This window comes from Columba livia, chromosome 3 (genome assembly GCF_036013475.1).
Source record: "Columba livia isolate bColLiv1 breed racing homer chromosome 3, bColLiv1.pat.W.v2, whole genome shotgun sequence".
In the NCBI taxonomy this organism is placed as follows: Eukaryota; Metazoa; Chordata; class Aves; order Columbiformes; family Columbidae; genus Columba; species Columba livia.
In genome coordinates, this window is record NC_088604.1 from 119,155,107 (window position 1) to 119,167,470 (window position 12,364).

General features: G+C 44.4%; 1 protein-coding gene across 11 annotated transcripts in view; it reads right to left on the reverse strand.

Moving 5' to 3' along the window:
* The window catches only part of LOC110362494 (uncharacterized), a 480,683-nt gene that overhangs the window by 47,399 nt on the left and 420,920 nt on the right, over positions 1–12,364 (reverse strand). For all 11 annotated transcript variants that reach the window (XM_065059403.1, XM_065059406.1, XM_065059405.1 and 8 more), the window contains one exon: positions 288–347. In XM_065059403.1, the coding sequence (XP_064915475.1) occupies positions 288–347 (60 nt within the window). The remainder of the gene's footprint in view (positions 1–287; positions 348–12,364) is intronic.

The window sequence follows — 12,364 nt, forward strand, 5'->3', positions numbered from 1 at the left end:
TGCCCTTAATAAATGCAAGTAAAAGCCCTCAGATACGAACAGGCAGTTTGCAGGTTTCTGGTCAAACGCTGCTGGTGTGACAGAAGAGCTAGGCTAGGTACTTAGTGGGGAGCCAGAACATCCTTCACTTTATAATTCAAATATCTCTAAGATGCAACTCAGGACAACAGTGTGATCATGAGGTGACAAATGTAGGGAGTAAAGAGAGAGGACTGCAGCCTAAAATCAAGGAAAAAGTCACAACATGCAGAGCAGCTCATGAAAGAAGCAGAAGACAAGGAAATTACCTGGAAATTCACAGATGTCCCTCAGCTGTAGAAATCCACCGTAAAATCCACCACACTGACCTGTAAAGAATAAGCAAGAAGCATTAATTAGTGGTGCAAAGAAACACAGAGGATTACAAATATGCCAGGTGGATTGACTGCCCAGCGGCAGGCAGCACACACGTAGTATTGCTAAGGAGGTGGAGAGAGCAAAGAACAACTGAGCTTTGCTATATCCCAACTTTACGTTGCTCTAAGCTACACTTGGGGGTTTACTGCCCGTAGGACCAAACTGATATTCTGGGATTTGGAAATTCTTCTGCCATGCCTTCAACAGCAGCCACTAATGGAGAGGAGCAATGTCCAAACGGGCCCCTGGGTTATGGCCATAGAGTCATATCCTCTCTCACTGGTATAAAACCTCTGCAAGACAAGTCTATCAGGCAAAAACACAACAAAAAAGCAACTCAAAATAATTTCTCTCTGACTCTCCAAGGGTGGCAGGGCATTCTGTCTTAATGCCCTACCTCAAAGGAAGTCAAGATTGGATCAGAACATCTCAGAAATAGAAAGGGAGAGATGGCAAGAAGTGGTAGTGTAAAGGTTTTATCAGCATGAGTTTGGGATGACCACATTACTCATAGGTCACTGTGCTTTCCAGCTGACTAGCGACAGATGAAATAAGGAAGACAACAGTCTCTGGATTTCCAGGTAGCAGCTGCAGCCAAGTCTGTCTTTTCAGCTGCCCTTTTAGTCTGGAATCCGCTTGGCGCTGCTCAGAGGGGCTGACTTGGTACGCAACAGGGAACCCACCATGAGATCCCACAAGCGCCAAGCAAGCCTTAGAAAAACATCAAGATAACATTTGTGTTGTTAGAGGGAGGAAAACTTCAAAGGCAATGCACTTGGCTTTGCCTACATTTTGCATACTTCCAGTATTTCCTAATATCGAAGCAGAAGAGGTGCTTCACAGATCCCTTGTGGGTCTCAGCCCACCTCCAGTAGGAAGAGACCAAGAATGGGTTATCCTGATGTGAATCCATAACCCTTATGGCAGAAAACAAGCATAGTTCTTCATGTGTCATAGCAGCAGCAACAATATTGAGATTGTTATATAATAAAAACATTACAAATATCATTCATTTACACTGAAGCGATGCCATTCTGCCAGGTGCCATACAAAGACTTCACCGTGGACTGTTCACACTTTTCAGAAGTACCATCCAATCAGATATACACACACAGATCCCAACAGGTGAATGGAAAACAATATTGCCATTCCTGACATTGCGCAAATTAGCAAGAGCTTATAATGAAGCTTTTGTAAGATGTCTCTTTCAAGGATTTGTCGGATACCTCTCTTGCTGGGGATGGATGCACACGGGGTTACTGCCCTCCTGCTCTGTGCTCAGTTCTCTCTCCTCATTCTGTGTTGCTGGTTTCCTGCATTTGGAGATGTCCTACTTGTGTTTGAACTCTCTGAATACTCTCTTCAGTAACCTCCTACTCCAGTAGCTCTTTTCCTGCAGTCACGAAATCTGTCTTTTTTTAATTGCAAAGAATTCCCCCTTCCAGTGCCTGGCTTTATGCTGGGTCCTGATGGCCCTGGTTGGTGACAGCAGCAAAAAAACCCAAGCCACACCACAGAAGTGTCAAATTTTGCATAGGGCTTTATGTCAATATTTTGATAATTTCAGCAACTCCACATTCATATTGGTATTGAGATATCTAGAAAATGATGTATACTTCAAATAACTTCAGCATGCATCATGACATGCCTGTGTGAATGCTTGTACATTTTTCCCAAAGAACTCAAATCAGATAAAACTCTGAAGCCTGATTTTCAGCTGATAGTAGCCCACAGAGATAATATAGTTACTGGCATGTCAGTTTACACCTGCAAAATCCCTTACCCTGAAATATCTTGGCCCCCGTGCCTCCTTCGTTCAAGCAGAGGAACAGGTACCAGCAGGGGAAGGTTTCGCATCTCTGCCTTCAACTCTTCAGCGATGTGAGTTCGCATAAGGAGCTGGAGGCTGCAGCTGCCTTCTGCCTCAGCAGGTTTTATTTTTCCTTCTTTCAGGAAACTTTCTCACTTTTTAATGTAATCAATAAGGGAATTCCCCCTTCTGCTGTCCAGCTTTGAGAGAGGAGCTTGATTTGTGTTTTTAGCTAAAACTCTCTGAAGATTCATCAGAGGGCTCACTGAGTTGAGTGGGGCGCACCCGGCTGCAAAGGGATGTTTTGCTGTGCCTCCCAGCACAGCTCTGTCACCGTGTGCACTGTGTCACGCTCATAACAGAGAGTGACAGAGCAGGGGATGGCAGGGGCACGGCAGGAAGGGAACGGAGCCAAAGCCAGAGCCAGAGCCAGAGCCAGAGCCCGCAGTGCTGGGAAAGCAGCGCCAGAGGTTTGGGTCTCTGCAGGGCAGAGGGAGCAGAGCTGGAGAGCTGCGCATGGGGATTAGACAGAAAAAGTAAGTGGCACCTCTAATATGTTTTGCCAGGAAGAAAAACATCAGACAGGCACACAAGAGGTAAAACTAGTTTAGGAAAGAAGGTGGAAAATGTATGGAAAACATCATAATAAAGGAGCACTATCAGCAGGATGAACCGAAGGAGAAAGAACTGATGGGTAACTGTGTAGCATGAGTGAGAACAAACCAAACGTTTTCAAAGCATTGAAAAAGAAAAGCAACATGCATTTTAAAAACCTAGTGAGAGGAAAAGAAAGAAAAGAAAGAAAAGAAAGAAAAGAAAGAAAAGAAAGAAAAGAAAGAAAAGAAAGAAAAGAAAGAAAAGAAAGAACAAATAAAACAGAGAGAGCATTTCTATGACTACAAAGGCAGAGGTCGGTACCCAGTGCTCATTTCCTAAGAAAGGAGGAAGTTGAAGTGAAGGAAAACACCTAAATATAAAAGACTTATAAACAAACGAGACATTGACTGCTACTCTATGATTTTTTTGAAAGTTTGCTATTAGCGTGTCTCCAATGATAAATACGTTACAATGATGCCAGCTTTCTGTAAGCAGAAATGCACAAATGCAGCAAATCCGTAAATGGTTTCCCCTGACACCACATGGCATCATTTTGGTCCAGGCATGTCCCCCCTCCAGCACAGACCCTTGGAAAAGGTGCATGGCACAGCAGTAGAGCAGGAGGACATTTGGCAATACAGAGGATCAGAACACAAATTTATTACTACGCTGGGAGCCTAGAGCTTAATTCAAACAATAAATAATTACACAGGCCTCTGACCAAGGCTTCCCAGTCCACATCCTGCCCCAGTTACTTTTTTCTTAACATTTGGAAACTAGTTTGTCTAAGCAGAGAAAAATACTTTTGGATCATTCTTGCCAAGACCACCAAAACTGGAACATGCCAAAGCCTCCTCTGAATGGCAATGACATCCATAAAAAGACTGGATGGGTTAGAGCGTGTTGTGTTTGCTCTACAGCTGAGCCTGAGCGGGTGCCCTGTCACGACGGTAACCTCACACCATTCGTTAAGCCCACTAAGCTCCAGCCAGCGTCTCCAATCGCCTCCAGGACACCTTGGCGAACAGGTCCCAGCTCACCTTTTCCACCTGAGCCACCCCACCGACGGGCAGCCTGAACGAGGAGCCTGAACGAAGAGCCTAAACAAGGAGCCCTGATTGGGATGTGCCAGGTGAATGGGAAGAACTGAGCAAAAACCAAAGGCAGGCTTCGTTTTGAAGCCATCGCTCAGGTCTTTCCCCCATCTCCAGAGGGGTGGAGCAGATGCTCCTGATTCTGTGGGAGGGAACTCATTCCAGACCTGCAGCTTAAGCCAAGACAATCTTGGTATGTAACTCCGTATTTCCAATGACAGAAGGAACCACTTCACAGAATCACAGAATGTCAGGGGTTGGAAAGGACCTCGAAAGCTCATCCAGTGCAATCCCCCCGCTGGAGCAGGAACAGCCAGATGAGGTTACACAGGAAGGTGTCCAGGCGGGTTTGAATGTCTGCAGAGGAGGAGACTCCACAACCTCCCTGGGCAGCCTGGGCCAGGCTCTGCCACCCTCACCGGGAAGAAGTTTCTTCTCAAATTTAAGTGAAACATCCTGTGTTCCAGTTTGAACCCATTACCCCTTGTCCTATCCTTGGTTGTCACCGAGAAGAGCCTGGCTCCATCCTCCTGACGCTCACCCTTTATATATTTGTAAACATTAATAAGGTCACCCCTCAGTCTCCTCCAAACTAAAGAGCCCCAGCTCCCTCAGCCTTTCCTCATAAGGGACTCACCATGCAGACCTAGTTTTAAAAGTAAAGATATATGGGTGGCCCTCAGAATTTATGCAGAAGTTTGATGGGGTTACAAGTTGTACCCACTGACACATTTTCAAGCAGAGAAATACCAGGGACTAACCCGTAGGCATTCTACAGTATATGGCTAAAACGCTGTTCTCACTTCCATCCCATCAGTGGGGTTGTGTGATTAATCATTTCACAGGCAATATTCTGCCTATTGATCACGGCCCTATTCTGAAAGGAATGGACTCAGACGGACATAAAATTCGTTTTGCAGTGTATATATACACATTCACTTGCAACAAAAGAGCCACATACATCCTCCTTCTACCAGTAAAATCCAGCTAGCTTCTGTGGTATCACACCAACATAAGTGAGGTGACAGTCTGGCTGCAAATCCTCAATTCCACCAACTCCCATACTGTGCTGGTACAAAGACAAGGCTGAGCAGATCCTGCATGCTTTGCTCACACTTCACCTCACTGACTGTGATGGAAATATTACCTGAATTCATGACAGCACCTACACTGAGAGTGCTTCTGTACACATCTCACTCGCCAAATTTATTTTTTTTTTCCTTGGGGGTGAGAAAGAAGATGTAATTAATTTATTTTTTAATAGGAAAAAAAATCCACATCCTCTTTTTCTGAAACAGCCAGCTTAGAGACACAGAACAGCCTTTTTTTGCCACCCCCCCAGCCCCTTGTTCTGCACAGCACCCCAGCTCCACCCTTGTTTAAAGATTAGCTGTCGATCTAAAGATTGACTCTGCTGTCCCTAAGGCCAGACATTCTTTGGATTTGGTTACTACATCAAGGTGCATTTATGCTTCTAAATGGGCAGCTGTACTGTAAATGGAACACAAAGGAGCAAAATTCAGCCTGTTCCAGCACGGGTCCAAAGCCCAGTGAGTCTGCGCTGCTGTAGCCTTTTGTTTCAAATGCAGATAGATAAACTCCAGCCTTTTTTCCATGACGGTTATAATGCAGAATATGAAAAACTCTTGGGATGGTTTAAGCTGCAGGGTATTCTCCCAGAGTTCTGTCCAAGAATAATCTAGTAAAAATGTGGACAGAGAACCATCGACCTCTGCTTTCCCCCGAACATATGCAGCTCTGATCAGTCTGGTATTTCAAGAAAAACAAGGTCCTGAACCCTAATCCTCAGACACATAACAAAGCGCACTTCACAGCTGTGATGCACAGCTACTATCAGCTCCGAGGCCTGAGTGGGTCCCAAGACAATGCCTCCTTTATCACCCAGAGGACAAATATCTAGACAGCAATATTTTCTGCTTGAATGCTTCAAGCATCTCTTGCAACTCCTGACTGAAAGAGAAAACTGAGCTGAGAGTGTTTGCTGAGTGATTATTTTAATTTACTACTTGATGTAAATCTAAATGAACTGACATCCAGCTTGAGATGGACAGAAAACAATCATTGCGAAAAAAGAAAGAAGGCTAATATTACAATATCATTTGAGTAGCGCAGGTTTAGGCAACTTTAGCAGTGGCAATGTAATAGATAGTGAAGCAGGGTTTGCATTTCCTTTTCTTCACTCAATTACCATAATAAGGTCTGTAATTTTAGGGCTGTTTATTTATCAGGCGACGATAACAAAGACGCTTAGAACACGGTGTCTGAATGCAACAGTACAAAGCATCGCAGTGCAAGCCCTCGTGTGCAGAGGGATTGCCGATTCTCACACACCTGATTGTCTGTGTGTAAGTGTGTTCAGAAGCAACAATATTCCTCCTTTGTTAATTGCTAAAATGGCACATGTTTTGCATCTGGCTTCAGGCAGTGTAAGGGAAAGCACTAGGAACAGTAGAAAACTTCACGGTAAAGTTCTCCAGTGCTTTAAAAACCTGTCAAGTCACTCCGCCGAGCTTTCTCAGATGAACAATAGATTTGGGACCTGGCCTGCCTGCACCGGGGAGTCTGTCACTGCCGCTCTCTGATCCGGGTTTCCATCGTTTGATGGCTGCGCGGTGTCACACAACAGCTGGAGGAGACGCGCCCCGGCTGGGCGCCTGAGATGGAGGGGGAAAAAAACAACAAACAGAAAGCAAAACAAGAGATTTCTTTGTGAGGCAGACACACGCATCTGGGCTCTGCCAGAGCGAGACGTGTCACCCTGCAGCGTGGCCTGTGGTGCCCTCACCAAGACACACAGATACTAGTGCCCCACGGGCCCCCCATCAATCCCAAACGAGGACCAGGGAGAAGGGGCAGTGCATGGAATGCAACCCCAGCATCCCCAAGGCTGACTGAATACACCTGGGGCAACTTTTCATTCCACCCAAAAATGATTGTGCTGGTTTTTGGGGAATTTGTGGCTGGAAAGACTGATCCACACAGAATTTCTTGCCCATTGCCTTAAAAGTACGCACCTGATTTGAAACAAAACTCGCAGCGCAATGTTCCACTTTGCATATACCACAGAAAGATGGAAAAGCTCGTAATTGAATAAGAATAAGAAGAGCTGAATAAAGATGAAACTTGATGGGTTTCTAAGACTGCTGTTCAACAGCCTCGAGCTCTTGGAAGAACATCATGCCTTCCTATTAAATGATTTGAACCACTACCTTAAAGAAATCTCTGCAGTTCCTTCTTAAATTCTACAGGAGGCTCAAAAGCACGTCGGAAATATTTTTACTCTGTACCATAAGATGTTTTTCATCAGAGTAACATGCCTCTTAACCCATAGCCATATATTCAATTAAATTACATGGGCATATGTGTGTTTATTTACATAATGTGTAAATGTATAGCTGGGTATATATAAACAAAAGGCTTTCATAACACCGAGGAACACACATGGCGGTATAATTTGTGTATACGCACACTGTGTAACTGCAGCCGCTCATGTCAACACCATTCATCACCTGTATTCACCAAAATGGTGTCAGGACTGTTCCGCACGCTGCCTACAAGTTCACCACAATGATAATCTGCCTCCTCACTTAATTAAGGACAATTTAAATATTTTAAGTGAATTACATTAACATGACAAAACAGTAAAATTTAAATTGTGGAGCTGTGAACAGAAAACCTGTGACAAAGTCCCTCTTTCAACACAGCCACATAGAAAGATTTTACAAATTGACAGTATACATTATGCACAGCCTAACTGTGGACATTTTCTGTCAAGCACTTAAACAGAGAGACACAACAACGGCTCCAGTGTGAAACAAGAATTATCTGTAGGGGACCAGTCCTCACTAAGGGCAACCTTGACAAGTCCAGGCACGCACCTGGATCAGCATTTAAAATAACTCTGCCGTACCAAAGTTGTTCAGCATGACGCGCTGTCTAAATTATTGGGGGTTTGCAATGGACCTTCATTAACTGCCCTTTTGTATAAATACTAGTAAACCTACTAAACCGTGTATTTTTTAAACACCCCTGTTAAATATTGCTTCTGTAAGAGGGTTACAAATACAGTGTATGAAATGTTACAGATGGAATTTTCTGTTGCTGTTGTTAGTTCTGTGGGACTACTTACAGCAAATCTGAAATTTAACATTCAGGACTCAGCAGGAAGACAACATTTTTCCCTTCTAGGGACAAAATTCTGCAAGGAAGTTTTTAAAGAATCTCTCTCGTATTTATAGCCTCCCCATACAGCTCCTAGGGATCTAGCGCTCTTTTCACTGATGAAGTGTCTGATTAACACATAGCATTATTGGGATTTGCAAGTTAAAGGCTGGATCTTGCAACACTTAGCGAGTCAGCATTAATCACACGAGTAGTCGCCAGCAGGAGTAAATGTTGTGGGATGGGGCCCTTCCCAAATGAGCAGAGCTTCATTAGCCCCTTTTATCAATATGCAAGCTCTAATGGAGTGGGATGATGTGGGTACCTACAACCTCACGTTACCCCTGTGAAGATGGCCGGAGATCTCAAAGGGATCCAGGGCTTCCACAAATAAAATTAGGTTACAGACTGGTTACAAGACTGGTTAATGCCATACAAAAAATACTAGAGGTGAGAGGGTGACCTCTCAGTTTTCCTCAGATTACTGCCTGGCGATACAATAAAACATCCTACAAATACTGATGCAGAGGTAGGCCAAACTTCTGTCGCTTCGCCCATGCCAAGCATTCCTATTCACACTGGACGAAATGGGGTCCATACCCATCAGTGGCTAAGAAAAATACCATTGCAGTTTAGCTGTAAAAAGAAGTGGACTGTGGACTCACCCAAGCCAGCTGCAAATGAGCCCCCCAGCAGGGTTAACGAGTTCCCCCAGCTCTGGGCCACCACCCAGGGCTGCTTGGCCACCAGCCAAAGCACCAGCTTTGCCGGTGTCTCCACGCTGGAGCTCATGGTGCAGCACCCACCTGCCTGCAGGACACGGAGCTCCTGCTGCCCACCACTGCTCGGAGAGGTGACGTGAGGCAGAGATGACTATGACATCACAAAGAAGGAGCAGACACCACTCAAAACCCCATCGGGCTGATGGATGCCCCAGAGGTGGGTTTCCCATCAATGACCCTTGTCATAAGAATTGGGGGAACGAGCACCTTTTCCCTGAGAGAAGAGATCTTGCTCACCCAGACAGCATTTCTTCTGCGTTGTCAACACTTTAATCTACACCGCATTTCCTGGTGGTAATTCTTAGCTGTAATTACGAAAACTATTGCAATTAGGTTATTCTAATTATGAAAATCTATTTCCTTTTAAAGATTTAAGAGCAACCGTTTTTATGAAAAAGAACACATAAAAACACTGAAATCCTTTGAGTTCCTTCTCACGGCACAGAATTGGAGCACAATTTATCTAGATAAGTTTTAATTATAGCCTTTCCAGAAAGACAGTGCTCTGTATAAATAAAAAGAAATATAATTGATAAATGTAGTCAGGTGGTACCAGGTTGTTTAAATAGACCATTAAGCTCAAAATGTCTAAAGTTAAATTAGATTGTGTTCTCTTTCACCTAGGGCTTTTGTAAGGCACAACTGGCATGTATAGTCTTGTCCACATTAATTTTTACTGCCACGGTCAAAAAGCAGCATAAGTCTGAAGCTTGTGTAGAATTTTCTGTCTTTATTTGACGTGATCATGGTAGATGAATTAGCTCCCTTGGTGCAGAGAGTGAAAGAAGGTTAGTTGAGGGAAATAAGGAATTTTCAGAGGGAAGAAAAAGTTTGAGGGAAACATATGGTTTAAATGCTCTAGCCTATTTCAGATCAAGCTGAGAGAGTTGAGATCTGTTGGTTCAGAGATCCAGTTCACTGCACATTCCTACTGTGCCTGACTACTAATTGCATCCCATGTTTGTCAATCAAATATTTGCAATTAACAAAAATATTCCCTTAAGAGACATATAACAGAGGCTGCTAAGGATCCATTGCTTTGCTATTAGAGTCAGCTCAAGAAAAAAAAGGTCTTTAAAAATATTCTGCTGCTGATGACACTGCCAGACACTTCCAGTCAAAACATTAACAAGCAGAATAGGTGGCATGGGGGCTTTTCAAAGAGATTTTTTTCAAAGAAGAAAAACTTTGATCTTACTGTTTCTGACCCATCCTCCACCTCTGATTCTTCAATCTACAAGTACATATAGTGGTTTAATTTCACTCAGTGCATAACTTGCCTAAGGATAAAAGTTGATCTAGATTTTTTTTATTTAACTCCAATTTAACTGATGCTCTAAAGCTGCCCTATCACTGCATAATACACACTCACACAAGGTTGCTGTGCAGAAACTGAAGAAAGCAGACTAAAATAATAAGACATGTACAAGGTTCAGAGGAAACATTAATTTGTAAATAGGCAGAAATGCCAGTAATTTGTTGGGAATTGAAGACCTTCTGTATGCAACAGTGAAGCTTAGCAGCTGTGCACTGCTGTTTTATAAATCAATATTACATCTGAAGGTGGTGTTTGAATGTTTGTATCATTGTGGTTTGAGTCAAACAAAGTTCTGTGATAAGAAATGATCAAACAAAACAAACAAAATCCCTTCCCTCTCTCATCCGATGAATTCCAAACATCATTCCACAAGAGGGATAGAAACATTCAAATCATCCACTTTTTTATAATTGCATAAACCCCTCAGTCACAGCCAGATGATTGGATTGGTGATGGACTATTGTGTTTGCAAAGACATGGATCATGCCAATGGAGAGCTCCTGCAAAATGATAATAGTGTGTGCATTTTCTTTGTGACCCGAGTGCTGAGCTTTAAACCCCGTCCAAGCCAAACTGCAGCGGTCTGGTGTGAACATGACTGGGACCAGGGGACTCCAGCCTTCCACTTCCTCCTCTAAAAATAATGCCTTCAGTGCCACGAGCAACCACTTATGCTCACTGCTGCAGTTTCTCCGTCTAAATACAGAGGACAATATATAGCTAGCTATAGAAAAGAGCTCAGACTCAGGCCAAGTTTACCCAAGGAAGGATTTGCCAGCACAGCTCAGCAGGTACACCTTGATTAGCAGATCTGCCTCACGCTGATGCAGCCTGCACCTGTGAACGGAGTATTTGTCCTGCCATCTACCAATTCTCCCATGTGAAATGAAGCTGAATCCCAGCAATGTTAATGATTTTCCCAACCGAAAGCGATCTAAAATACTGTATGCCCCCATGAGCAACATGGCTTCATTTTCTCAAAAGCTGTAAATAATCGTGACATGTTTTGGAGACACAAAGGAGCTGCCCCCACTTGCCACTTTTTTATCTTTATAAAACATTCCCTTAATTCAGTCTGTGGCTTAAAAACCTCAGTATCACAAAGCTACATATTTGGGGCTGTAATACTTGTAGAGAATGGGCGAAGAGGTAAGATACAGCATTTCTCATCACCCACCAAGCCCAGTTTCTGGAATCTCAGGAAAGAACAGGAGTTGGGCGAGTGGTGTCTGCAAAGAAACATCCGCAGGCCATGGGTACCCTGCCCAGCTCCTCTCACTGACTGCGAAGCATGCAATGTTGCCGCATTGGACATTCTGAGTCAAGGGGCAACTTGGTGGTCACACAAATCATAACTGCAGAGCAAACAAATATCAACCAGCATCCCTGCCTTTGGGCTCCATGGAAGATTTAGCAACACCCTTATTGTCTGACTTATTACGAAAGGAAACAAATTAATCACTGTGAGTGCTGTAGGCACATTCACATCTGGAATATTGTGTCCAGTTGTGGCCCCTCAGTTCCAGCAGGACAGGGAACTGCTGGAGAGAGTCCAGCGCAGCCACCAAGATGCTGAAGGGAGTGGAGCATCTCCCGTGTGAGGAAAGGCTGAGGGAGCTGGGGCTCTGGAGCTGGACAAGAGGAGACTGAGGGGTGACCTTATTAATGGTTATAAATATGTAAAGGGTGAGTGTCAGGAGGATGGAGCCAGGCTCTTCTCGGTGACAACCAAGGATAGGACAAGGGGTAATGGGTTCAAACTGGACCACAGGATGTTCCACTTAAATTTGAGAAGAAACTTGTTCCCAGTGAGGGTGGCAGAGCCTGGCCCAGGCTGCCCAGGGGGGTTGTGGAGTCTCCTTCTGTGCAGACATTCCAACCCGCCTGGACACCTTCCTGTGTAACCTCATCTGGGTGTTCCTGCTCCATGGGGGGATTGCACTGGATGAGCTTTCGAGGTCCCTTACTCTGACATTCTGTGATTCTGTGATCCCCAGGCTGGTGACCAGCAACAGACTTTCCCGCTGTGGCCAAATAAAGACTGAAACGCTTGGCATTTCATCCCCAGCTGCCCCGTCCCCTCCACATGGCCGCTCACGTTTGCTTCGCACCAGCCGCAGGTAAAGGAGGGCGGCAAAGCCGGGCGGCACAGACAGCGACGAGAAGACACAGACTGACTAGCTTT